We start from the raw sequence: 24925 nt of genomic DNA on the forward strand, positions 1-24925 counted from the left end.
CACACAGTCTTTTAGCAGTCAGAACTGCTATCATCTCATGTCTGGTAGCCTCTTGAAACTACAGTGCACTCTGGTGAAAGGATGCGAGTAAGAAAGGCAGACAGCAATTTCACATTATTATGAAGATAGCTTTGATCAGGGAGAACCTGAAAGAGAACACTGGGTCTGCTCCACCTCAGCTCTGAAGCAGGCTTTCCCATTTCCCAGTGGCTCCTGCCCTTGCAGCCTCAAGCATATCTGAACAGATTGCACACCCAGAGTCACCAATGGCCTTACCAGTATTTCTAGGACCTTGGTTTGAGAATACCCTATCTCTTCCACCACGAGCATGGATCGTCCCAAATACTGTACTCTATTCCCAAGTCGAATATACTCAGATCCCTGCCCGGTTGTATGGTTTCCTTCCAAACAACAGGTACCAGTTGCTGTGAGTTTCATAAATTTAAATTCATGACACTCTGCTTATATTTTCCAAACTGGATTCAAATATAACAACTGCTCTCAGTTTGTACCTTTCCAAGGAATATGTTAGAAAGATACTTGTCAGGGACTTCCCTGGTCATCCAGTGGCTAGGTCTCTGTGCTCCCAAAGCAGGGGTCCTGGGTTCAATCCCTGGTCTAGGAACTGGATCCTACATGCCACAGTTTGAATGCTGTAACTAAAGATTCCACATGTTGCAACTAAGATGTGAGTCAGCCAAATAAATAAATAAATGTCTCTAAAAAAAGATATTGTCATATTTAACAAAGATTTAAAGCAGATAGTGATTATATCACAAAATGTAATAAGGATTATGAGACAAATATAATTTAAATTGTTATAAAAGTTAGAATATGTAATTAAAAAAATAAGAACTTATATTTCTCTGCAAATAAGATAAAAACAAAGGATTTCCATATAGGACATTTTGTGTATTTATCATATTTCAATAAAAAATAATGGCTACTTAAAATTATTCATTTGGAGGGATTTCAAACTGTTACTCATTTTAATGTTTTAAAACATATAGTGTCACAAAATGTAATCAAGATTATGAGACTCATACAATTTCAATTGTTATAAGTGAGAACGTGGAATTTAAAAATTTAATTGTCATAAGTGTGACATCATTATTCATAAACTGTGTCATGATATCGGATCTGCTCTAACAGACCATGTCATTGCTGCGTGTTCATGTCTGTCATAGCTGGTGGTCTGAACACACTTTAAGTCCTTTTTCTACTTGTTGGATTTGATATCTCAACTTTCTTACCTGAGAGAAACATCATGAAAAAATGACCTGGATTCTTAGAAAATCACTGTCAGAAACCAGATCCATAATCTTTCTCCCAACTCTACCTGAGACTGGAACTCTTTCCATTGTCTTACAACTTTAATTGAAGTTTTTGTTCACATATTAAACAAAACTCATTGCTGTTCTCTGTTTGTGGTCATTGGTTTTCAGTTTTATATACCAGGTGATTTTTAAAACTCTCTCTTTTTTCTTCTTGCAGTTTTTTATATCGCACAGAGCGAGGGGTGGACTGAGAGTGAGTGTGCTTTCGTGTAAGCTTGCAGATTCTATTGAGGCAAGTAGGAACTTGTCTGGACAAGGAAGTGTTCAAAACTAGATACAGTTTTAAACTCTGGAAAAGAATATGCATTTTAACCACCTTGAAAGTGGGAAATGAGTTTGAAAATTACAGATATAATTGTATCTTGTTCAAATGTGGTGAGAATGTTTCTGTAAATTGTCCTTCTGTTGCCCCCTAGAGTTGACTCCAGGTGAATCCTAAAATCTCCCTCTTATTTAAGCTCATTTCTTAGAAGCCTTTTTCTATTGGCTTGGCCCTCTCTCTTCCCAAGCTGGAAAATGGTTGTATGAATTAATAAACAAGTTTACTCTCCCACAAACACAATGATTTATTTTCTTAAACCCCTTTCCCCTCTGTCTTGTCTTCTTGGAGAAAGATCAGAACCTCCACAAATGCCTTGGCCCCGTCTCAGACCACTTGGCTGGAGTCGATGGGCGTGTATGGCACATTCTCCCTGTGCCAGGTGGGGACAGCAGACGTCCATGGGCAATGCTGGGCAGCTGCTTTACATGCTGTAGAGCTTTTCTAATCTGTTGCCTTCTCTGATGACACATCAGAGCTAGCCAAAGCTTGTGAAGGCTTGCTGACTCAGGCTTGACACCCGTGGGTCTGAATCAACTGGGAGGAGATCAGCTTCACAAGTTTCATGAGCGGTGCTGAGTCCTGGGAACTTGCAGGCGTGGGAGACTTCTTGGCTTTGGCTGGACATGGCTCCACTCCAGCTGCCTTTGCAGCAGCCCCAGAGCACTCTACTCAGCCCACACCATCTCCAGTCACAGGTCTCTTACTTCGAGGCACAGACCCGTCACCACGGTCAGTGTTGATCCAAGGTGTGGGAGGTTTGGCCAACGTAATTTGAATCTGGTGATTTAAAGATCACCACCTACCACCTACTGCAGGAGTGATAAAAAGAAAAAGTAAGTATACGAAATTCCTTTGTAAGTCTGGTGTTCTGGTGTTGGGAGATAAACTTATCTTGTTGTAGGGTTTTCTCTGGCTTTTACCATGTGAGACCATGGGGGAGGGATATGAGTTGACCCCCAGTGTGCCCAAATTGTGGTGATAAATGAAGTAATTAAGGACGTGGCCATAGGTATGCAGATATCAAGTGTACTTGATGAAGGGCTTCTTTCCTTTCCCCTGTGGGGAGGGGGTGAGTGTGTTTATCAGGGTGACTGTGAAGGTGGACAGGGAGGGAAGGAAGGCAGGAAAGAGAGCTGTGTGGGGTGAGAATGCTTGGCCCAAACAGTGTGTCCAGAGTTGCTGTGCCAGGCCTGCTAGGGCCCTGACCTCTAGCAGCACGCCCCAGAGTGCCAACACCTGGGTCAGCATTCCCAGAGTAGGCACATACGCAGTGCCCAGGGCCCCTAACCAAGGCCTGTGAGGGCTCTGTGTGACCTCCTCACTGCTACCATGGTAACCTCTCAGTCCACTAGCATTTAACCAAGGAGACACCATGCCTGTCACCAGAGGGACATCACAGTCACTTATTTCTTCTGATGAAGTAGGAATCTATAGGGCTAGCTGTCAAGCTGCACTGAATCAGAGGTGCTTCACAAGGCTTAACTTACACATTTACGGAATGAAGGCTACAAACTGTCAACATCTAAAACTGGGCTTTTTTAGCTGAATATAGGCACTTAAACAAGTAAAAGAAAGAAGCTTTCTGCCCTGTCAACACAAAGTCCACAACCCGTCTGCCCAGAATCTGCTTTTCTGCTGCTCTCCAGAAGCTGCTCTTCCTGATCCTAGTGACTTTTATCTGCATTTTCTATATTGCTCTATAAACAATTGGATGACTGTGATTTTTCCTAATCTTCTATGAGTGGTTCATTTAAGCACAATATTCCTTTCCTAATTCTGCTTTGGTGAGGGTTTTGTTTTGTTTTGTTTTACAATATGCTGTACATACATTTATCCACCTTTTACTCTTCTTGAGGAACCTGGAGCTGTTTTTGTCTTTTTAAAAAATATTTGTTTGGCTTCATTGGGTCTTAGTTGTGTCATGTGGGATCGGGTTCCTTACTTGTGGCATGTGGGCTTTGCTGCCCCACGACAGGTGGGATCCTAGTTCCCTGACCAGGGATCCAACCCATGTCCCCTGCATTGCAAAGCAGATTTTTAACCACCGGGGAAGTCCTTGTTTTTGCTTTTCAAATATTTTTATTATAAAGTTTTACATGTTTATTGTAGAAAAATTAGAGGAAATAATAGATAACTCCTCCCCCCAAAAGAAAGATAAAAGAAAACCCGTAATCTCCATTCCCAAATTTTTTTAACTGGTAGGAAACATTCTTTTATTATGCATGTTTTTTTAAATTGTGGTAAAATATACATTACATAAAATGTATCATTCTAACCATTTTTAAGAGTATGATTTGAGTGGCAATAAGTACATTCACAATTTTGTATAAACATCACCACTCTCTATTCCAGAAGATTTTAATCATCATGAATTGAAATTCTGTACTCATTAAGATACAATAACTCCCATTTGCCCCTATGCTCGTCTCCAGCAATCTGTAATATACTCAGTCTCTATGACTCTAACTATTCTAGGTACCTGGTACACAGGGAATCTTGCAGCACTTGTCCTTTTGTGGCTACCTTGTTTTTCTGAGGATAATGTTTTCAAGGTTCATCCATGTTACAACGAGTCAGAATTTCATTCCTTTTTGTGGCTGAGTAGTATGTATGAATTGGATAAATTCACCACCTTTTGTTTATTTATTCATGTCTTGGTGGACAGTTGGGCTGTTGCACCTTTTGGCTATTATGATTAGCCAACCATGGCCGCCATGAACATTTGTGTACAGGCATCCCACATTTCTGTAAATGTCTTTCCTGACTTTTTAAAAAATCATCTCTTTATCCATCTTTCTATGTTAAAGCATGTAATTTATAAAATTAAACCAAAAATATGATTTACAAATACAGGTTATACTATAATCTACTTTTATACTTAATAACTTATAATAAACTTTTCATGCTGTTAAATATTCTACACAGTTTCAATGACTGCCTATTATTTTATTATATGAGCATAGGATAGTGAATGGCTTCCCAGGTGGCTCAGTGGTAAAGAATATACCTGTCGATGCAGGAGATGCAGGAGACACAAGTTCGATCCCTAGGTGCGGAAGTTCCCCTGGAGAAGGAAATGGCAACCCACTCCAGTATTCTTGCCTGGAGAATCCCAAGGACAGAGGAGCCTGGCAGGTGATAGTCCATAGGGTCACAAAGAGTCAGACACAACTGAGCATGTATAAAATAGTGAATGTAATCAATGTGATAACACTTGACACTTAAAATGTTTCCCACTTTTTGCATTATTTATTACAAATAATGACCATAGCTAAATCTTTGGCCACATTCTTAATTATTTCCTTGGGGTAAGTAAGTTTCTAGATTATTAAGTTGCTGCAATAATGTCACATTATTGAATGTGATGGATTTTGTGATAAGCACTTTATCTTATCTGGTTTATGCAGTTACTGTTATTTTGCCCATTTTATAGATGGGACATGAAGGCCAAGTTAGAGGAGGTAGATTTGGAGGTGGCTAAGTGGACAGGCTCTGTGGCTGCAGGCTCAAACCCCAGTTGATACTCCCAGGATGGGCCCTAGCTCTGAGATTCTCCAAGTTTGTGGTTCCCCTCCAGTAAATGGGGATAATAATACCAACTCCTGTTGGCAACTGTTAAGACTAAAACAGAGTTTTACCAAGAGAATGCACTGGTCATAGCAAATATCCTCTTCCAACAACACAAGAAATGACTCTACAGATGGACATCACCAGATGGTCAATACTGAAATCAGATTGGTTATATTCTTTGCAGCCAAAGATGGAGAAGCTGTATACAGTCAGCCAAAAAAAAGGGGGGGTGGGGGGAGCTGACTGTGGCTCAGATCATGAACTCCTTATTGCCAAATTCAGACTTAAGTTGAAGAAAGTAGGAAAACCACTAGACCATTCAGGTATGACCTAAATCAAATCCCTTATGATTAGACAATAGATGTGACAGATAGATTCAAGGGATTAGATCTGATAGAGTGAGTGCCTGAAGAACTATGGACAGGGGATTGTGACATTGTATAGGAGACAGTGATCAAGACCGTCCCCAAGAAAAAGAAATGCAAAAAAGCAAAAGGGTTATCTGAGGGGGACTTAAAAATAGCTGAGAAAAGAACAGAAGCTGAAGGCAAAGGAGAAAAGGAAAGATATACCCATCTGAATGCAGAGTTCCTAAGAAAGCAAGGAGAGATATGAAAGCCTTCCTCGGTGATCAATGCAAAGAAATAGAGGAAAACAACAGAATGGGAAAGACTAGAGATCTCTTCAAGAAAATTAGAGATACCAAGGGAACATTTCATGCAAAGATGGGCACAATAAAGGACAGAAATGGTATGGACCTAACAGAAGCAGAAGATATTAAGAAGAGGTGGCAAGAATACACAGAAGAACTGTACAAAGAAGATCTTGATGACCCTTGATAACCACAATGGTGTGATCAGTCACCTAGAGCCAGACATCCTGGAGTCCAAAGACAAGTGGGCCTTGAGAAGCATCACTATAAATAAAGCTAGTGGAGATGATGTAATTCCAGCTGAGCTATTTCAAATCCTAATAAACAATGCTGTTAAAGTGCTGCACTCAATATGCCAGCAAATTTGGAAAACTCAGCAGTGGCCACGGGACTGGAAAAGGTCAGTTTTCATTCCAACCCCAAAGAAAGGCAATGTCAAAGAATGTTCAGACTAACGCACAATTGCACACATCTCACATGCTAGTAAAGTAATGCTCAAAATTCTCTAAGCCAGGCTTCAACGGTATGTGAGCGGTGAACTTCCAGATGTTCAAGCTGAATTTAAAAAGGCAGACGAACCAGAGATAAAATTGCCAACATCTGTTGGATCATCGAAAAAGCAAGAGAGTTCCAGGAAAACATCTACTTCTGCTTTATTGACTATGCCAAAGTCTTTGATTGTGTGGATCACAACAAACTGGAAAGTTCTTCAAGAGATGGGAATACCAGACCACCTGACCTGCCTCCTGAGAAATCTGTATGCAGGTCAAGAAGCAACAGTTAGAACTGGACTTGGAACAACATACTGGTTCCAAATTAGGAAAGGAATACGTCAAAGCTGTATACTGTCACCCTGCTTATTTAACTTATATGCAGAATACATCATGCAAAATGATGGGCTGGATGAAGCACAAGCTGGAATCAAGATTTCCAGGAGAAATATCAATAACCTCAGATATGCTGATGACACCACCCTTATGGCGAAAGTGAAGAACTAAAGAGCCTCTTCATGAAAGTGAAAGAGGAGAGTGAAAAAGCTGGCTTAAAACTCAACATTCAAAAAACTAAGATCATGGCATCTGGTCCCATCACTTCATGGCAAATAGATGGGGAAACAATGGAAACAGTGAGAGACTTTACTTCCTTGGGCTCCAAAATCACTGTAGATGGTGACTGCAGCCATGAAATTAAAAGATGCTTGCTCCTTGGAAGAAAAGCTATGACCTAGACAGCATATTAAAAAAGAGACACTACTTTGCCGACAAAGGTCTGTCTAGTCAAAGCTTTGGTTTTTCCAGTAGTCATGTATGGATGTGAGAGTTGGACCATAAAGAAAGCTGAGCACTGAAGAATTGATGCTTTTGAACTGTGGTGTTGGAGAAGACTCTTGAGAGTCCCTTGGACTGCAAGGAGATCCAACCAGTCAATCCTAAAGGAAATCAACCCTGAATATTCACTGGAAGGACTGATTGAAGCTGAAGGTCCGATAATTTGACCACCTGGTATGAAGAACTGACTCACTGGAAAAGACCCTGATGCTGGGAAAGATTGAAGGCAGGAAGAGAAGGGGACAACAGAGGATGAGATGGTTGCATGGCATCATCATGTCATGGTTGATGGACATGAGTTTGAGCAAGCTCTGGGAGTTGGTGATGGACAGGGAAGCCTTGCATGCTGCAGTCCAAGGGATCTCAAAGAGTCGTACATGACTGAGCAACTGAACTAAACTGAAGACTAAATAAGTTAGTGTATGTAAAATGCTTAGACTCAAGTACTTAGTATATAATCAGTATCAGTAATATAAATGTCGAGGTATAGCAATTTCATTGGCATTCATATGTGGCAATATATTTGTTGTATTAAGTCTATTCTGCTTTTACAGCTTGAATTTTAGATTACAATTACTTTTCTCTCCCTTTAGAATGCAAGAAGATTTTAACATATGAATTAACTGTATTGTAAAGAAATATAAAACTTCCTTGAAACCAGATACTGAACCAGCATCTACACCAAAGATGTGCCCAACAGATGTTGTTAAAGAGATAACTGTGTATAAATACATGAAAAGATGTCAGCTTCACTATTTTTTAAAATATTTATTTATTTATGGCCGTGCTGGGTCTCTTTGGCTGCACGCGGGCTTTCTCTAGTTCTGGCAAGTGGAGGCTTCTCTTCGTTGCAGTGCACTGTGGTGGCTTCTCTTGTGCTCAGGCTCCAGGCATGTGGCTCAGTAGTTGTGTCATATGGGCCCAGCTGCTCCTCAGCATGAGGGAACCTCCCAGACGAGGGATCAAACTAGCGTCCCCTGCACTGGCAGGCAGACTTCCAACCACTGGACCACCAGGGAAGTTCCAGTTTCCCTATTAATCAAAGAAATACAAATTAAAAAGACCACAGCCACAACACCCAGTGTTGACTAAGGTGTGGGCGAAAAGGTTTTCTTTAACACTCTTGTTAAGTACAAATTATTATATCCTTTCCCTTAGGCAATTGGGCAAAAAGTATCAAAATATAAAGTACAAACTATTTAATCAGTTTCACTTCTAAGACTTTTCCTAAGGAAATAAACAAGTGTGAACTGTTGTGTATGGAGGATATTCCTTGCATCATTGTTTCTAGTAGCAAAGCATTAGAAACCTGTGTAACATCTAGGGGAGTATTGGGCTCCACCCAGATCTCTGGTAGGCACCTAACCCTCAACTTCTATGAAGGTTGGAGAATTACCCTGGGGAAGTTACGGGAGAAGTGAAAATTGAAAGTGAAATAGTCAGTCATTCAGTGTGGGACACTTTGCGACCCTATGGCACACAAGGTGAGGGGTGGGAGGAGAGAGAATGAACATAGCAAATGTCAGCAATTGTTGAATTTAATGCAGGGTGTATGGAGTTTGTTGCATTAGTCTCTCAATTTCATAGTAGGTTTAAATTTATTCAAAATAAAAGTTGAGGAAAATGTAGTTTCTGAGTATTAGGACTATTGTGATTTTACCAACATCAGGAATTGTGAGAATTGGTGTCTCTCTTCGATTCTTGCAGCCAGGGAGTTTGTGTGCTGCACCTGCGATGCTGACAGCAACCGTCTGTGACAAAGCTTGTGCCACCACTGGAGTGAACACTGATACTGGGGGCTCCGTACATTCTCTGGGTGCTGGCTTGTCCACCCAAGGGCCACATGCAGACACTACTCCTGCCGTACCTTTAGCTTGCTTTCAGATCTGTCGGCTTTGGTAGACTTGATTCAGTTGGACCTTGTATCTGATAGTCTTACTAATAAACTCTCAATAAAAGCACACCCTTGATTCAGCTCTTCCACTTAGGGGAACCTAGCCAAAGGACAAAGTCTATTAATACTTTCTGGCTTCTTTTGGTTATTAAGGTTCCGTGTGCTCATGCATGCTCAGTCACTTCTGACTCTTTGCGAGCCCACAGACTGTAGCCCACCAACCTCCTCTGTCCATAGAATTTTCCAGGCAAGGGTACTGAAGTGGGTTGCCATTTCCTACTCCAGGGTATCTTCCTGACCCAGAGATTGAATCCGCGTCTTCTGCCTTGGCAGGCCGATTCTTTACCACTGAGCCCCTGGGACGCCTCCTTAGCCAAAGGGAACAACTACCAGCAAATAGTTAAAGATGATCTCAGCTGCCAGAAACGGAGGGCTGACTTCACAGCAAGCAGTCACTGAAAATAGTTCAGAAATGTGCCAATATGGGAAGACAGTTCATACTGTATGGTATGAACAAATTTTATTTAAAAGATCACAATTACATCTGCAGATTTGGAAGAATGCACACCAAAAGCTTAACTTGGACCATCTTTGGGTGTATGGAATTTAGGGTGTTCTGGCTTTTTGGCTTATGCATAATTTCTGAATCTTCTATTAAAAATATCTATTGCTTAAGCATTTAAAAAAGAACTCTTATTAAAAGATAAAAGGGAGTTCCCTGGTTGCCTAGTGGTTAGACTTCTGGGCTTTTGCTACTGGATCTCGGATGCAGTCAAAAACAAAAAAGATAAAGGAAGATTGTTGTTATGTTCAGTCACTAAATTGTGTCCAACTCCAGGTGAAGAGGAAAGAAGATAGTGTGATGTTTTAGAAACAAATCCAACTCTGACACTTCCTCATAATAAATTATAAATTGGGGCTTTCAGAAGACCTAAATGTTTGAACTTTCTAATGTATCTACTTCAAAGATGCAGCCTGGAGTGTGGTCACAACTTTAGGTTTTCCACACTTAGAATGGAAAAACAAGGTCCCAGTGTATAGCACAGGGAACTTTATCCAATCTCCTGGGGTAAACCATAATGGAATGTATATATGAGTAAATCTGAAGCACTTTGCTGTATAGCAGAGATTGGCACAACATTATGAATCACTATATGCTAAAAAACAGGGGGGAAAAAGACTTCAGGTTTCTATCTTGGGATGGCTGTGTTACATTATGGCTCTGCCACTTCAGGCTGGCTAATCCCTGTCTCTGTAACAGGGATGGTAGTAATAGTACCAGCTTTGTTGAGGATTAAATACTACACAGAAAACTCTTGGCACAGTGCCTAGTAGTACTAAGTGCTCAATAAGCGTTAGGAGCTAGCAGGTGCCTTCTGTTCAGGTTAACAGCAGGAGCCCCTGCCTAAGCCTAAAGGACTCCACCAGGCACTCTGACAGCTGTGCACCTCACCTAGTATTTTGCAGAGAAGGGTGTGTGAGTGCTCAGTTGTGTCTGACTCTTTGCGACCCCATGAACTGTAGCCTGCCAGGCTCCTTTGCCCATGGGATTCTCCAGGCAAGAGTACTGGAGTGGGTTGCCATACCCTCCTCCAGCGGATCTTCCCCAATGAGGGATCCAACCCACGTCTCCTGCATTAGCAGGCAGATCCTTTACCCCTGAGCTACCTGGAAAACCCAGAGAAGGGGGCAGGGGAAAGTAAAAGCAGCACTCCCAGGCCATTTTACTTCCCTGAAGCTTCCTTATCACGGGGTGTGAGGTACAGGTGCTGGTCAACTCTGTTAATAAAGCACAGCGCTCAGGAAACCAAAGGCCAAAGACCAAGGTCTGAAGCTCCTTAGTGAGGATGTGTCCCTCATAACCACTACTGGGGGGAAAAAGTACACTTTTAGACCACACAAAAGATAGCATTATTTATTTAGGAAACAACAGTTTAAAAATTATCCCCCAAACTCAGACTCTATGGGCCAGAATACACACCCTAACTAAATGAGTGAGGTCTTCATTAATTGCTCACTTATTAAATAAAACTTTAAGTTAACTATGTGGAGTAGTGTTTCTCCATATTTCCGTGATAAGAATCACTTGGAGTGCCAGAGATTGAGTCCATTAAATAACACATTGCGCCTGGGATGGTCCAGTAATTGGACATTTTTATTTTTACAAATACCTCCCGATGGTTTTCACAATCATAAAGGAACTTTGGGAAACCCTGATGAAACGTGTTTTTCCACTTCCTTTGCAGATTTTAAGTCTTGAACACGTGGTCCTTGAGTGACCCACTGAAAAGTCTAATCCAGTCCAGTTTTAGAAAAAGAAAGTAAGTCTTTTGAACATCTTGATTTCCTGTTTCCTAGGAGACACTGTTTTGCATTTCCATTTCTGGCCCAGCTCGTCTAGGTCAGGTTTTCTCCGAGGGTCCATCTTCCTTGGGTTGAGGCATAGCAACCCAATCATTTTTAAAAATTGGTTTCTTATTAAAGGATTGTCACGTTTAGTTAAATAACCGTTGCTTGATTTTGTCTCTCGTTTCCTTTCCCCCTGAAACGTATGTTAAGAAGTTAGGGTGCTTTGTATAATATACACTCAATATTCTGGCCTCTCCACCTTAAACTTCATACTGAGGACGCCATGTATGCCGGCCTGGATCTCATCATTTTCTTTAACGGGTCCCACTCCCTTTGGCGTCCCGGTCAAGATAATATCTCCTTCTTCCAAGGTCATGATCTTAGAAACGTAGCTGATGATGTAGGGGATGGAAAAAATCATGGAGGATGTCTCACCCTCCTGCCTGAGTTCGCCGTTGACCTTGAGCCAGAGCTTCAGGTTGTGAGGGTCAGGGATCTTCTCTTTGGGCACGAAGGCACTGACCGGGCAGGAGGCCGTGAAACTCTTGGCCAGAGTCCAGGGCAGCCCCTTCTTCTTGCACTCGTCTTGCACGTCCCTGGCGGTCATGTCCAGGCACAGGGCATAGCCGGCCACGTAGTCCATGGCCGCGGCCTCCGAGACGGCGCGGCAGCGCTTGCCCATCACCACGGCGAGCTCGAGCTCGTGATGCAGGTTGCGGGTGTAGGCGGGCACGAGCACCGGCGAGCCCTCGGGGGCGTAGGCGGTGGACGGCTTCAGGAAGAGCACCGGCTCGCTGGGCGCGGCGCTCTGCATCTCCCGGACGTGGTCCGCGTAGTTCCGGCCCACGCACACGATGTTCTTCCCCCACTCCCAGAAGCGGGACAGCGGCCTGCTGGCGGCCATGCTCCTGCCTGCTGCATGGAGTCACGTGGACCCCGCCCGGCCGGCCACGGACGCCGACGGCTGGCCGGAGAGGACCAATTACCTCGGGGCGCCGGACCGCGGACTCCACCGGGTGCCCGGAAGTCGCGGCGCTCGTCCTGTAGGCAGCGGCTGTCCAGTGGCTGCCCCGGGGCTGCCAGGCCCGGTCCCCGCAGAGAGGCGGCGGCTGGAGCAGGTGCCTCCCGGATCGCCCTCAGGTCCTCAGCGGGGCAGGGTCAGGTGTGGACGCGGGCGCTGATTGGCCGGGGGACAGGGCAAGCGGCGGACACGGGCTGGGACGCGGGCGCTGATTGGCCGGGGGGAGGGGCGGGCGGCGGGCACGGGCTGGGACGCGGGCGCTGACTGGCTGGGAGCGGGGCGGCAGGCGCTGATTGGCCGCGGTGTGTAGACGCCTGCGGGTGCAGCCCGCCCCTCGCGCCGCAGCCCCCGCCGCCGCCTGCCCGCCGCCCCGGTCATGGTGCTGGGCCGCGGGCTGCTCGGCCGCTGGAGCGTCGCAGAGCTGGGAGCCGTCTGTGCTCGTCTCGGCCTGGGTAGGTGGGCCGGGGCGGGGCTGACGCGGGGCCGGGAAGGCCCGGGCTCCCAGGGGCTGGCCTGTCAGGGCCCTGGGACAGGGCAGCCGGCCCGCGGAGGCGAGGCGAGCCGCCCGGCCGGCGTCGTAGCCGGGCTAACGGCGGTTGGGCCGGTCGCGCTCCCCGAGGCAGTCCAGTGCGGGGCCCGCACAGGCGGGGCTGCCGTGGCTGACGATGTTTTTTATTGACACAGGATTGTAAGCCCTCGCTGACGCCGGCCGGCAGGCCTATTGGGGTCGAGCAAAGGCTACCCAGCAGTTGAGTCAGACTTTGAGAGGGCTGAAGACAGAGTGGGGTAACTTGTCAGCTGGGGGGTGCTAACGGATTTGTGCTAGGTAAGGAAATGTGTGTTGCGGGGGCGCTCGGGGGGCCCCGTCTCGGGACCCCTGCTTTCCCGGGGTCTGCCTGGCAGCCAGCGAGCGCCCCCCGTCCTCCCGGACTGCGGGGGTCGAGGGCTCCCCCACACGCATCCGCACCCCCCGCCCCAGCCCATGCAAGCCCGGCACTTGTGAAGCCCTGGGGCGATGCACCCGTGTCTGAATCCGCACGGCGTGCGTGCTGTGTGTGCTCCACGAAGTGGATCCCGGCTTTTCACGTGAACTGTGGCCGGCGAGTTGCTGGACCCTTGCCCTCCCTAGTTCTCCTATCCCGGCCTCTAAAACGGGAGGCGTTGGACAGCCTGACCTCCTGGGCCCTGATCGGACAGCTGTCAGATTCGATTTTCACCCAATTGCCTCTTGCTTGCTTAAAATATTTTGACCTTGATTTTGAAATCGCCTTTTATTTCCTGATACCTTATCAGGCTGATGTAGCAACAGGGGTGGTAGGTTAAGCTGAGATTTTGGAGCAGTGAGCCGAGTGACCACGGGGCCCTGGGTGGGGAGAAGGAGCAGGTGGAAGCCCTTCTTGGCCGTGTCCTGACCTCACCCAGAGCAGAGGGTGTCTGGAGTGCGTGGTGTGCCACCATATCTAAGGAAAGAGCTGGGTTTTTCCACGTAGGGACCCGTTAAAGGGTCAGCTGAGTTTCTGTGTTGGGAGGCAGACAGGTGGTGGAAATGGGACTGGAGGGGATCAGCAGGAGTGTGGCTGCCTCATTCAGAGGGGGCTCAGCCCTCTGCTGTGGTGAGGAAGGAGCTTCCCAGGTCCAGAGAAGCCGGACGCCATGTGTCTCAAGACTCGGCCCTGACTCTGCTTCGTAGTCCTCCTGGGGTTCAGATTCTGGATACTGGGGCTGAGAGCAGGTGGCATAGCCCAGAAACCCAATTGTAGAAAAATAGGTTTTCTTGCTGAGCCTGAGGAGAAGGGCCTGGGTAAAGCCCAACTGGTTGTCACACCTGTGTCCCTTAACGCTGAAGTTCAGGCAGTTCCCTGGGCATGGCAGATGACTGCGAACTCTGCATCAGAGGTGTCCTGTCAGTCAGCCAGTCAGTCTGTCTGTCAGTCAGCCAGTCACTCACTCAGTCTGTCAGTCAGTCAGTCAGTGTGTCGATGCCGCCCACTTTCTGGATCCCTTTCCTGGAGAGGCCCCATCCTAGCACCTACCAGACTAAATAGGGGTTTCGTTGTGGAAAGTATTTTGGCCCCTGTGTCTGGGGCGCAGGATGCTTTTGCCCTGTGGTCGCTCCCAGCCCACCCTGGCTGCCTCCTTTGCCTCAGTTGGACAGTGGTTCTGTGTCCTGCACACTTGAATCTCAAACAGATGTGGCCAGCTCTCCCATATCTCAGGCTGTGCTGGAGGGGTTTTATGCATCATCCAGATTTCAAGTCCCTGCCATTCGAGAATGAATCTGCTTTCCTTCTCTGGTGCGTGACCTGAGAAGGGCTCTGAGTCGCTGCAGGGGACTTGGGCTCCCTTAGCTCGCAGAGGGGAAGAAGCGCCCGCCTGGCGCTTTCACTCTGGGTTTCCTTCTTTGTGGTCTTTCTCCGAGTCAGGTGTGAAGAACCCCAGAGCTGACTGTAGGCGCCTCTCACAGAGGTTTGAATTGCAGTTACACTGGCTGTTGTGTCCTTTTAGAGCCCTCGAGAAAGAAAAGAGGGACCCTAAGTGTGAAAGAGCCAATTTCCACGAATATGAACATGAGCTGTGTTCTGTATTCTCCTCATGGATGTGGTTAATGAGGGTATCCTCTTTTCTAAGAAAACTTAGAAAACCTCTCATGTCGAGGCTCTGCACATTGCGTCCCTAGGATCTTGCTTCTGCGGATGCCTGTCCTGCGGGGCTAAGCGCTGGCTTTGAAGTCTCGGCCCAGCATGGCCTCGTGTGGACGCTGACTGGAACTGCACTTTGTCTTCAGGTCCAGCCCTGCTGGGAAGCCTCCACCACTTGGGTTTAAGGAAGAGCTTGACCGTGGATCAGGGCACCATGAAGGTGGAGTTACTGCCCGCTCTGACCGACAATTACATGTACCTGCTCATTGATGAGGACACCAAGGAGGCGGCCATTGTGGATCCGGTGCAGCCCCAGAAGGTGGGAGGCCAGGCCCAGTGCCCCTTTTCCATCTCCTGATGAGTTTGATAACCCAGGGCCCTTGCAACCCGGCCAAAGCTAAACAGAAATTAACCCATTTGGTTTTTGAAAAAGGAACTAGTGTCCCGCCACTCAGTTATCAGGGCAAAGGAACAGTGAGGGGCTGGAGGCCACCAAAGGCTTTGGTGTGGAGAGGAAGGGCTCCTGTGTGCAGAGAACCTGGGCAGGAGAGGCAGCGGCCCTTCCAGCGCCACCACCTCCTCCAGGCTTTGTGCCCCTTGGCACTGCCTTCAGGGGGTGGTCTTGGCTGGAGGGGCTTGGAGAGGTCGTGCCCCACGGATCACAAAAGAAAAGGCCTCCTTGTCGCCCTGCCCTCCTGGAGTCTGGGCGGGTGGGCCAGCTCCCTGGGCACCCCTGCCCGCAGGCTGATGCATGGGCCTGGGCCGGGGCGTGACCAGCCTGTGAGCTGCCGCCTGTTTGGTTGCAGGTGGTGGAAACGGCGAGGAAGCATGGCGTGAAGCTGACCACAGTGCTCACCACCCACCACCACTGGTGAGTGCTCCGGGGCCCAGCCTCCTCTGTGCCAGCAGGGCCCCTGGGGCTCGCAGCTGTGCTGCACATGCCCCGAGGAGGAGCGTCCACCGGGTGGGCTGGCCGGGGTGTGCAGGTTCCTGGGGGACCCCCGGGGGGGCCTGGCAGCCTTTTTCCCCTCTGTGACTGTGAGCTGCGGGTCAGCCCCAGCGGGCCTCTGACGGGGCTTCCAGGCACCTGCCTCTGCGCTGCTGCCCCGCGTCCCTCAGGCCTGGTGACTCAGGGGCCCTGAGGGCAGAGGCTCACGCCAGGGTCCTGGGGCCGTGAGTGGGCCTCTAGCAACATCTTTGCAAGCTCTTGAGCTTGTGTGGTGGGAAGCTGGCCTCAATATTGGAGAGTAAACTGGTCTAGACGTTAGTGTTTTTGAAAATCAAGCTGTCATTTTTGAAGAGTTTGTGATTTTTTAGATACTTGAAAGCTAAAGGATGGAAAAAGCTCTGATGTTTGGGTCTTAGGCCTAGAAGTGCCTGCCCAGGGCCCTGTTGAAACTTTTGAGGCTCTTCAAAGCTAGGAAAAAAATCTTTACTTGGCTCTGAATATTCTTTTCCAAATAACTGCCCAAGGGCAGCGAGCGTCTTTGAACCTGCTCCTGTGGCGCTTGGCCGAGCTCGGGGCGTGTCCCAGGGTAAAGGGAGGCCTTCCAACATCTGTGGGAGTGTCGTGTGGACGCGGTTGGCCAGAGTCTGTTAAATGTTGGAGACTTGTTGGTTGATGTAACTGCAGACCTTTGGGGTGGCTCAGCCTCCGGGGCCTCAGGCATTACTTCCTGATTTAGGGGCTCAGGCCTGCGGTGGCTCCTGGGTGCCCTGTAGCTGCTCTTGGGATCTCTGCCCGGTGTGGCCTCTGTGGGCTGCGGGGCCTCCGCCTCCCGACTTCTCCCAGTGTGACTTTCTTGCACGAGAAACCCCTGCGTCACACGTGGCTTTTCCCACATTGGGGTGCCTTACAAACTAAACCAGGACCCAAACTGAGCTGCAGGGTGTGGCCCGTGCCACCTTGCCACTTACAGGTGGCGTTTCCCAGGTCAGCACTGAGTGTGCTTCACGGTTGACTCGGCCTGCGTGTATCAGCCCCACAAGGAGGGCCGAGGGCGGCCTGCTCTTATCTCAGAGCCCCGCTGTTGCCGGGCCTGTGGGTGAGTGTGTAGTGAGGAGCAGGTGTGCCCTGGTGATTGGAAAGCCCCCGCCTCAGCCTGGAAAGGCTAATCTTCAGGCGCAGGACACCCCAGCCCTGCCCTGCATTCAGGGCCCCACAGGGCTTGTCCTGGTGTGTTTCTCCCCCAGCAAGCCCGTGGCATGGAGCTCTTCTCTTGAACTGGGCAGTGTAGGGAGCTCCTGTGTGCGTGTCCAGGGGGCGCCTTGCTGCTGGCTGCACCATTGAGCCTCCTGGGGAGGTCGTTCTGAACTGGCCTGTCCCTTGGTGACACCGCCCCTGGCAGCTGGGTGGTGGTGGTTTAGGTCTGCTCAGAGTGGGCCCATCTGGGCTGTGAATCAGAGTCACCTGACGGCTTTTCAAACAGGGCGTGCCCCAGGCCCAGGGCATCAGGGTGCCCAGGGCATCAGCGCGCGTGGCTGGGGGTCAGGCCTTGCTGTTCCCAGACCCCAGGTGACTCTGGTGTGCCTGAAGCCTGGGAGCCGGGAGCACAGGAGTCATTCAGGGCATGCAGTTTGCTCCATCTGCTCCAGAAGCTTCAGCAGCAGCACGGCGGGGCATGGCAGGGCCCTCTCATGGGGACGGGGTGTCTGAGAACGCTCTTCTCAGCAGAACCAAATGATGGACAAGAACAGGAAGATGCTTTTCTGCTTCAGAGAAACATAACTGGGCAAAATAAAAACTCCATTTGGTCACGGCGTGGAAGTGGGCACACCCCCTGTGTATCAGCAGCAGCCCCAGCTCCCCCTTTCTGACCTCCAGGGACCACGCTGGCGGGAACGAGAAGCTGGTCAAGCTGGAACCTGGGTTGAAGGTGTACGGGGGTGATGACCGGATTGGGGCCCTGACTCACAAGGTCACACACCTGTCCACACTGCAGGTGAGGAGGGACCGACAGCAGGGCTCAGGTGTGGTCCTGCTGGGCTCCAGGCCCTGTGCCCGCTGCCTCCTGGCGGTCCCCTGGCTCGCCCCTGGGACCCAGAGGGGCACTGAGGGCTCAGCTGTGGAGACAGCCCAGCCTGCACACAGGCGGACGCGCTCCAGGGCCTGCCTGGCCTGCACAGTCCCTCTGCCGAGAGTCTGGCGCGCAGGTCAGTGTGCAGATGGTGACTGGCTGAGGGAGAAGCCAGAGGTGTGGCTTTGAGGTGCCTGGTGGTTCAGTCGCTCAGTCGTGTCCGACTCTTTGTGACCCCATTGACTGTGGCCCACCAGGCTCCTCTGTCCATGGACTTCTCCAGGCAAGAATACCAGAGTGGGTTGCCATTTCCTCCTCCAGGGGATCTTCCCGACCCAGGGATCGAACCCGGGTCTCCTGCCTCACAGGCAGATTCCTTACTGACTGAGCCACCAGGGAAGCCCTTGAGACGCCCGGGGACACGGAAATACAGACTCTATGGAATCCTCTTTCACATCAGGGGTGGATTTCTCGGGAGGGGACCACAGTGAGGTTATATGGGAGGGTGGCCTTGGCTCAGGAGAGGCAGCTGGGGCGTCTGGGCAGCGTGTCAGGACGTGTGTGGGCAGCAGCTGCCACACAGTGGACCTGTTAGCACTTGGTGACCCAGGTAGAGGGCACACAGAAACATCAGTTCAGTTTCGGGTAGGTTAGAACGTTTCTGAGGTAAAGACTGGGGCTGGGGTGGAGGTGGATAAGGGAACAATAGGCCAAGCAACTAAGAGAAAACCTTCTTCCCCACAAGACGCCTGGTGCAGACTTGGCCTGGCTTTGAGGAAACAACAGGATCAGCCCTCTGGTTGGGCACACCAGCAAGCACTGGCTCACGGGGGTCCCTGCACCTCCAGGCCTGGGTCCCGTGGTCACCAGCAAGTCCCACCCTCACGGGGTGGAGCCGCGGCTGGGGAAGCCCCATCGCCCTTGATGGCAGCTCGCGCCGGGGGGCTGGCGGGGTCTGGGAGAACCTGTGGGCCTGCAGACAGGCCCCCACATGCAGGGACACAGGCTGGTGTGCACTCTGTTTCAGGTGGGGTCTCTCCATGTCAAGTGCCTGTCGACGCCGTGTCACACTTCCGGACACATCTGTTACTTTGTGACCAAGCCCAACAGTCCCGAGCCGCCCGCTGTGTTCACAGGTGAGTGTAGAGTGCTCAGGTGTGAGCTGCGGAGCCTGGCATTTTTTGTAAACCTCTGGGCAGAGCAGAGAGCGTGTCCTGCCAGGCAGACTGTGCTGGGCCCTGTGTGGACCCCAGCGCTCGGGGTAGAGCCTGGGCCTCGGCACAAACACACCCAGGGGCCCAGCAGCCCTGGTGGGCACTGGGCAGAGTGTCCCCTCCAGGCTGGGCTTCAGTCCCATCTGCAGGGCCCCTGGGAGCTGTGGTCCTGTATGAGGGGTCCCTGGAGGGTCCAGGCGGGGCCGGTGAGATTGTGGGCGTTTGGCAGGATGGTGCTGGCTGTCAGAATTTAGGGATCACAAGATGGCCTGGCCTGGGAGGAGCTGCTGGGCAGGTGGGGAAAAACTTGGGTTTGGCGGGTGGTCTGAGAGCCAGGGCTGATAGGAATGGGCAGTGAGGGGAGCAGCCGGGCTTGCGTCTGAGCAGCTGCTTGGGGCCCGGTGGGGCCAGTCAGTGCGGCGGGAGGTTAAAGGTGTGGAGAGGGTGGCACCCAGACTCGGGGGGGCCCTGGGCCCTGTCGGGTGGGGGGCAGGTCTGGGGCTGTGGCTGGGTCAGCGCAGGGGGCAGTGAGGAGCCTGGCTGTGGAGCTGAGCAGCGGCCCTAATGGGGGCGTGCGCGGCCAGCAGCCCTCCAGCTGCACGCTGTCCTGCCTCGCAGGTGACACCTTGTTTGTGGCCGGCTGCGGGAAGTTCTATGAAGGGACAGCGGATGAGATGTACAAAGCCCTGCTCGAGGTCCTGGGCCGGCTCCCTGCAGACACGGTAGGCAGGGTCCTGTCTGCTCGCCAGTGGCAGCAAGACCCTCACCTCCTGCTGAGCCCTCGGGCCAGCTCCCCACCCGGGGTCTCTCAAGCCTTCCTGCATTGGGAGGAGCGGGACAGTAGAAGCATTGCTTCTGGAAGCATATTTTTTTCCTTGAATGTACTTTTTATTGTCATTTAACATACACACCTGCAATGCAGGAGATGTGGGTTCAGTCCTTGGGTTGGGAAAATCCCATGGAGATGGAATGGCTTACCCACTCCAGAATCCTTGCCTGAAGAATCCTATGGACAGAGGAGCCTGCCGGGCTGCAGTCCATGGGGTCGCAAAGGGTCAGACACGACTGAGCGACTAACACACACACACAACACACACAGGACGTGCGCTTACCTTGAGGGACGTCTCGCGGGTGCTGCCCCCAGACGGGCCCAGGCCCCTCACGCCACCTCTGAGGGGCTGGAGGGTGGGTTCACAAGCCTCCTCAGAGCTGGCGGGTTTGGCTCTGTCCTCAGAGAGTGTACTGTGGCCATGAATACACCATCAACAACCTGAAGTTTGCTCGCCACGTGGAGCCCAACAACACTGCCGTCCGGGAGAAACTGGCCTGGGCCAAGGTGAGCGGGCTGCAGGCGGAGGGTCCTGTGGGCTGGGTGCCGTGAGGCCGCTTCCCGGGAGCACAGCGCTCGCAGTATTGCCTCCAGAGCAGGTGGAAAGGGCTCCCTGGGACAGCAGGCAGCAGCAGACCAGGTGGGTTCCAGCCCAACGTGGAGCCAGAGCCTGGGCTGTCTCCCTGAGATCCTTTCTGACTCAAGGGTCTGGGCTGGGCCTGGGATCCTTATCAGCCAGCAGCCAGGGGAGGCCGCAGCAGCAGGTGCCGGCCCCTGTCCGCTCGGGGAAAGCACCTTGGAGGCTGCTTGTCTGAAAGGCATTATTTCTGCCTTGGCCCCCAGCGTGCCCCGTGGCTCGTCCCACGGTCGCGTGTTATCCTGCAGGCATTTTCTGTAATTCTCAGATGAAAGGTCTCGTACACATTGTCAGATGTGTTCCGAAACAGTTCATGTGTATGGATTTTATTGGAAATGATTATCGAGTCTTTAGAAATATTGATTTTTGTATTTTGATCTTGTGTCCTTGTGACTTTGCTTGCCTCAGTCTAGCATCTTTTTCATAGATTCCTTAGCACGCAATCATGCCATCAACATTAAGATAGTGTTGTTTCTTCTTTTCCAATATATTTCATTATTATTTTGCCTTATTGCACTGGCTAAGCTCTCTTGGACAATGTTAAGTAGACATGGTGAGAGTGGACACCTTTGGCTCGTTCCCAGTCTTAGGGGGAAAGATTCAGTTTCACCATGAAGCTAATTGCTTTAGTTGTGAGTTCTTTTAAAGTATGTTTATCAAGTTGAAGTTCACATACATCCCTGGTTTTCTGAGAGCTTTGTCATGAGTAGACGTTGAATTTTGTCAAATGATTGTTCTTCATCTATTATGTAATCATGTATTTTTTTTCTCCCTTACTCTTATTAATGTGGAGAAGTGTATCAGTTGGTTTCAAATGCTACACCAACCTTGCTTTCTGGACAAACCTTAGTCATGGTGGTGTCTGTTTTTGTGTCTGTGTTCTTAAGAGATGTTGGTCCGTACTTCTATTTTTTTGTCGTGTCTTTTTAATGTGAGGGTGGCGCTGGCCACAAAAAAGAAGAGTTGGCGGCGCCCCCTGCTGTTCACTGCGTGTTCCTGCGGTCGTTGTTATTTCTTCCTTTAGTGTTTGCTAGGATTCACTCGTGAAGTCTTCTGGACACTGAATTCTTTTTTGTGGAAAGATTTTTTTGTTACGAATTGATGTTTTTAATTTGCGTAGGGCTGTCAGATTTTCTTCTGGGCTATCTTTTCTTGAGTCAGTTTTGTTAGCAACTAGTGTCTTTCAAGGAATTTCATCAAGGTTTTCAAACTTACTGACGGTTTTTAGTTTCCCTTTTTATTTTCAAGCTTGTTGAAGTTTAGTTCACATGTAAGAAATTGCATCCGTTTAAAATGAACTGAGTGAATTTTGACAGATTAAATGACTCCCCCTATGTTTAAGACCTAGAACATCTCCACCCCCAAAGCTTCCTGTCTCGTTTTCTCTGCCTTGCTCCAGGATGCCATTAGAACTTAGTTCACGTTTTCTAGAATTTCATATAAATGAACTATACAGTGTACTCATATCTTTTTTTTTTTTTTTTACCAAGAAGAATAATTTTGAGATTCACTCATGTTGCTGCCTGTATCAGTTCATTCCTTTTCATTGCTGAGTGGTTTTCCTTTGTTCGACCATACCACAGTTTGCTTATCCATCACCTGTCAGTAGACATTTTCTAGTTACTGGCTGTTGTGAGTAAAGTTGCTGTGAACGTCTCTGTGCAGGTCTTTGTGTGACACGTGGTTGTGTTGTTTTTTATCCCCACCAGTGAAACAGGAGCACTCTGGGTGCTCCACATGTGTCGATCTTCTCATTTTAGCCATCTTCATGGGCAGGCAGTAGTGTTTCATTGTGGCTTTAATTTGCATTTAATCTAATAAATTTAACAATTTATTATAATAATTTAATAACTTTAATAATTTGCATTTAATTTAATAAATTTAATTTAATTTCCTTAGTGCATAATAATTTTGACCATCTTTCCATGTGCTTATTGGTCATTTTGTTTAGTGTTTATTGAGATTTTCTCCCCATTTAAAAAACTTGATTGTCTTCTTGTTGAATAATAGTTTTTTTTTTAAAGTTTATTCTAGATACAAGTTATTTTTCAGATACATGTATTGTGAAGTTTCTCATTCTGTGACTTGCCTTTAATTTTATCAACACTGTCTTTTCCAGAGCAAGCAAATTCTTTTACATTAAATTTTGATGATGTACAGCGTGTTTTCTTTTGTAGTTCATACTTTTTATCTCCCATCTAAGAAAGTTTTGCTTTGCCAAGGTCAAAAAAAAAAAAATCTCCTGTTTTATTTTGGAAGCTTTATAGTTTTAACTTTTAGATCAGTATGACCTAATCCACCCCCTCCAATATCTGCTAGATCTGTAGTGATCCTCCCCTCTTTTATGTGGCTGTACTGGGTCTTAGTTGCTGCTGGAGGGATCTTTCATTGCAGCATGTGGGATCTAGTTCCCTGACCAAGGATCAAACCCAGGCCCCCCGCATTGGGAGTATGGACTCAGCCCCTGGACCACCAGGGAAGCCCCTGAAGGCGTCCTGATGCCACTGCTCACAGTGTGGGTGGGAGTGGGACCCTTGGGAATGAGGGCTCCTGATGGTCAGGAAGCCTGAGCACAGCTGTTGACAGCGGCTCTCCACTCCTGGGCCCTGTGGCCCTCAGGGTGAGCCCAGCAGTAGAAGGGCAGGGGCTGCGGGGCGGGTGGAGACCCTCAGCTATTAACTCTGACCTTCTTCCTGTAGGCGTCTCTATAGCAGTGAACAGTTGGCCAGACGTCCCCGTCTGCATCTTCTCTCCATCTGCCCTGGTCAGTGTTGATCAGGAGCGAAGGCGTCCTGAGTGGAGGTGGCGAGCTGTCTGAGCACCCTGTGATGACAGCCGCCCTCTGGGGGGTGTCACCCCAGGGAGGGTTCCTGGGAACTGGCTGCCCCACCGTTCTTGGCAGTGAGGTGCTCACGAACCACGTGCTGTCTTTGGGGTGGGGCTGTGCTTTCTGTTTCCTGGCTTTTTGCTGGTTGTGACTTCCGTCATATAAAACATAAGCTTTGTATTAATGACAGAAAGCCCCCTGTCCCCCTGCACCTCTGGGTCGTGGTGGGTCGTGGTGGCGGCCGGAGCGCTCGTGCCCCTCTCCACGGGCAGGGAAGGGCCTGTGTTCACGCTGACTGTGTGCTCACTGGATCTTCTCAGGTGGACGACGTGTGAAGGCTTGCTCAGCTGTCCCCTTTAGAAGCTTCCGCACTAAAGCAACCCACTTGTCTTGCAGGAGAAGTACAGCATCGGGGAGCCCACGGTGCCATCCACCATCGCCGAGGAGTTCACCTACAACCCATTCATGCGAGTGAGGTGAGGGCGCGGGCGTCCCTGCTGCGCAGCACGCCGGGCAGGGTCCACGCCCCCGACTCTCCTTAGAGGGCGGCCAGTGAAGCAGATGCTATTTCTTAAAGTGAGCACTGTTCTTGGTGCCCTGGAGAGGGTGTGGGTCCTTTCTGACCCTGGGTCGTGATTGGGAGGTGATGAGACTTGTGCCTGGGGTGCCTCCACGTGCTGGGCGGTGCCGGACGCCAGTGTGGAGCGGGCGTCACTGGGTCACAGCGGGGCTGGCTCGGCCAGCGCATTTCCCGCAGAGGCGAACGCCCAGGCTGTCCACTGGCTGCCGCCGCCTGCAGGCCCTCTTCTCCCCTGGCGCCTCTGGGAGGGGTGGTGGGGCCGTGGGTCTGGGTACAGCCTGCAGCCTGGCGCTTGGCTTCGCAGGGAGAAGACGGTGCAGCAGCACGCGGGCGAGACGGAGCCTGTGGCCACCATGAGGGCCATCCGCAAAGAGAAGGACCAGTTCAAGATGCCGCGGGACTAGCAGCTGCGGGGCCTCCCGGGCACTCAGTTGTGCCGGCTGACTCTCCGGCCAGGACTGCAGGAAGTTCTGCCTCCGTTTAATTTTAAATTAATTGCAGAGCGCTTTGCTTGTGTTATCAAATGTTCTAATGCATATTTATAAGAGAAATTTAGAAAGTGTTTATTCCCGGGAGCTCTGCTTGCAGACCGCATGTTGTCGCCGACCTTTTCATGGGCGCCCCTACAGTTGCCGTGTGAAGCCCCCACACGACACCGCAGGAGGAGCTACCCCCACTGGCCCCGGCCAAGCCAGCACGCCCTGGTTGG

The 24925-nt window shown here is 49.7% G+C and overlaps 3 protein-coding genes across 6 annotated transcripts in view; 2 read left to right on the forward strand and 1 right to left on the reverse strand.

Moving 5' to 3' along the window:
• The window catches only part of MEIOB (meiosis specific with OB-fold), a 35783-nt gene extending 33889 nt beyond the window's left edge, over positions 1 to 1894 (forward strand). The window contains exon 14 of one of the 2 annotated variants that reach the window (XM_086376471.1): positions 1495 to 1894. In XM_086376471.1, coding sequence (XP_086232597.1) covers positions 1495 to 1611 — 117 coding nt within the window. In that variant the 3' untranslated portion in view covers positions 1612 to 1894. The remainder of the gene's footprint in view (positions 1 to 1494) is intronic. The other variant, XM_086376472.1, reaches the window with a different exon arrangement.
• Positions 1895 to 2031: 137 nt separating this feature from the next.
• HAGH (hydroxyacylglutathione hydrolase) lies at positions 2032 to 24767 on the forward strand. Of its 3 annotated transcripts, XM_086376458.1 has the most exons (10): positions 12824 to 12925; positions 13158 to 13299; positions 15259 to 15431; positions 15919 to 15983; positions 17937 to 18054; positions 19157 to 19265; positions 19962 to 20065; positions 20578 to 20679; positions 24033 to 24112; positions 24521 to 24767. In XM_086376458.1, exons 3-10 carry the CDS (start codon positions 15327 to 15329, stop codon positions 24618 to 24620), a joined length of 783 nt encoding a protein of 260 aa, XP_086232584.1. In that variant the 5' UTR covers positions 12824 to 12925; positions 13158 to 13299; positions 15259 to 15326; the 3' UTR covers positions 24621 to 24767. The 3 variants fall into 3 exon arrangements, with proteins under 3 accessions (XP_086232585.1, XP_086232584.1, XP_086232583.1); XM_086376459.1 differs by lacking the exons at positions 12824 to 12925; positions 13158 to 13299 and adding an exon at positions 2032 to 2492; XM_086376457.1 differs by lacking the exon at positions 13158 to 13299.
• FAHD1 (FAH domain containing oxaloacetate decarboxylase 1) lies at positions 11005 to 12681 on the reverse strand. Its single transcript, XM_086376469.1, has one exon. The coding sequence runs from the start codon at positions 12354 to 12356 to the stop codon at positions 11691 to 11693; it is 666 nt and encodes a 221-aa protein (XP_086232595.1). The 5' UTR covers positions 12357 to 12681; the 3' UTR covers positions 11005 to 11690.
• Positions 24768 to 24925: the final 158 nt, after the last annotated feature.

Source organism: Bos grunniens, chromosome 25 (assembly GCF_055505025.1).
Source record: "Bos grunniens cultivar Pamir isolate PY7600 chromosome 25, Bosgru_T2T1.0, whole genome shotgun sequence".
Taxonomy (NCBI): domain Eukaryota; kingdom Metazoa; phylum Chordata; class Mammalia; order Artiodactyla; family Bovidae; genus Bos; species Bos grunniens.

Bases quoted from the DNA above. Each gene is read 5' to 3' on its own strand.
- HAGH (XM_086376457.1), top strand. From the start codon at position 12,850: ATGGTGCTGGGCCGCGGGCTGCTCGGCCGCTGGAGCGTCGCAGAGCTG. The intron at 15,432-15,918 runs GTGGGAGGCCAG...GTTTGGTTGCAG, and splicing joins ATCCGGTGCAGCCCCAGAAG to GTGGTGGAAACGGCGAGGAA. The intron at 20,680-24,032 runs GTGAGCGGGCTG...CTTGTCTTGCAG, and splicing joins AGAAACTGGCCTGGGCCAAG to GAGAAGTACAGCATCGGGGA.
- FAHD1 (XM_086376469.1), bottom strand. From the start codon at position 12,356: ATGGCCGCCAGCAGGCCGCTGTCCCGCTTCTGGGAGTGGGGGAAGAAC.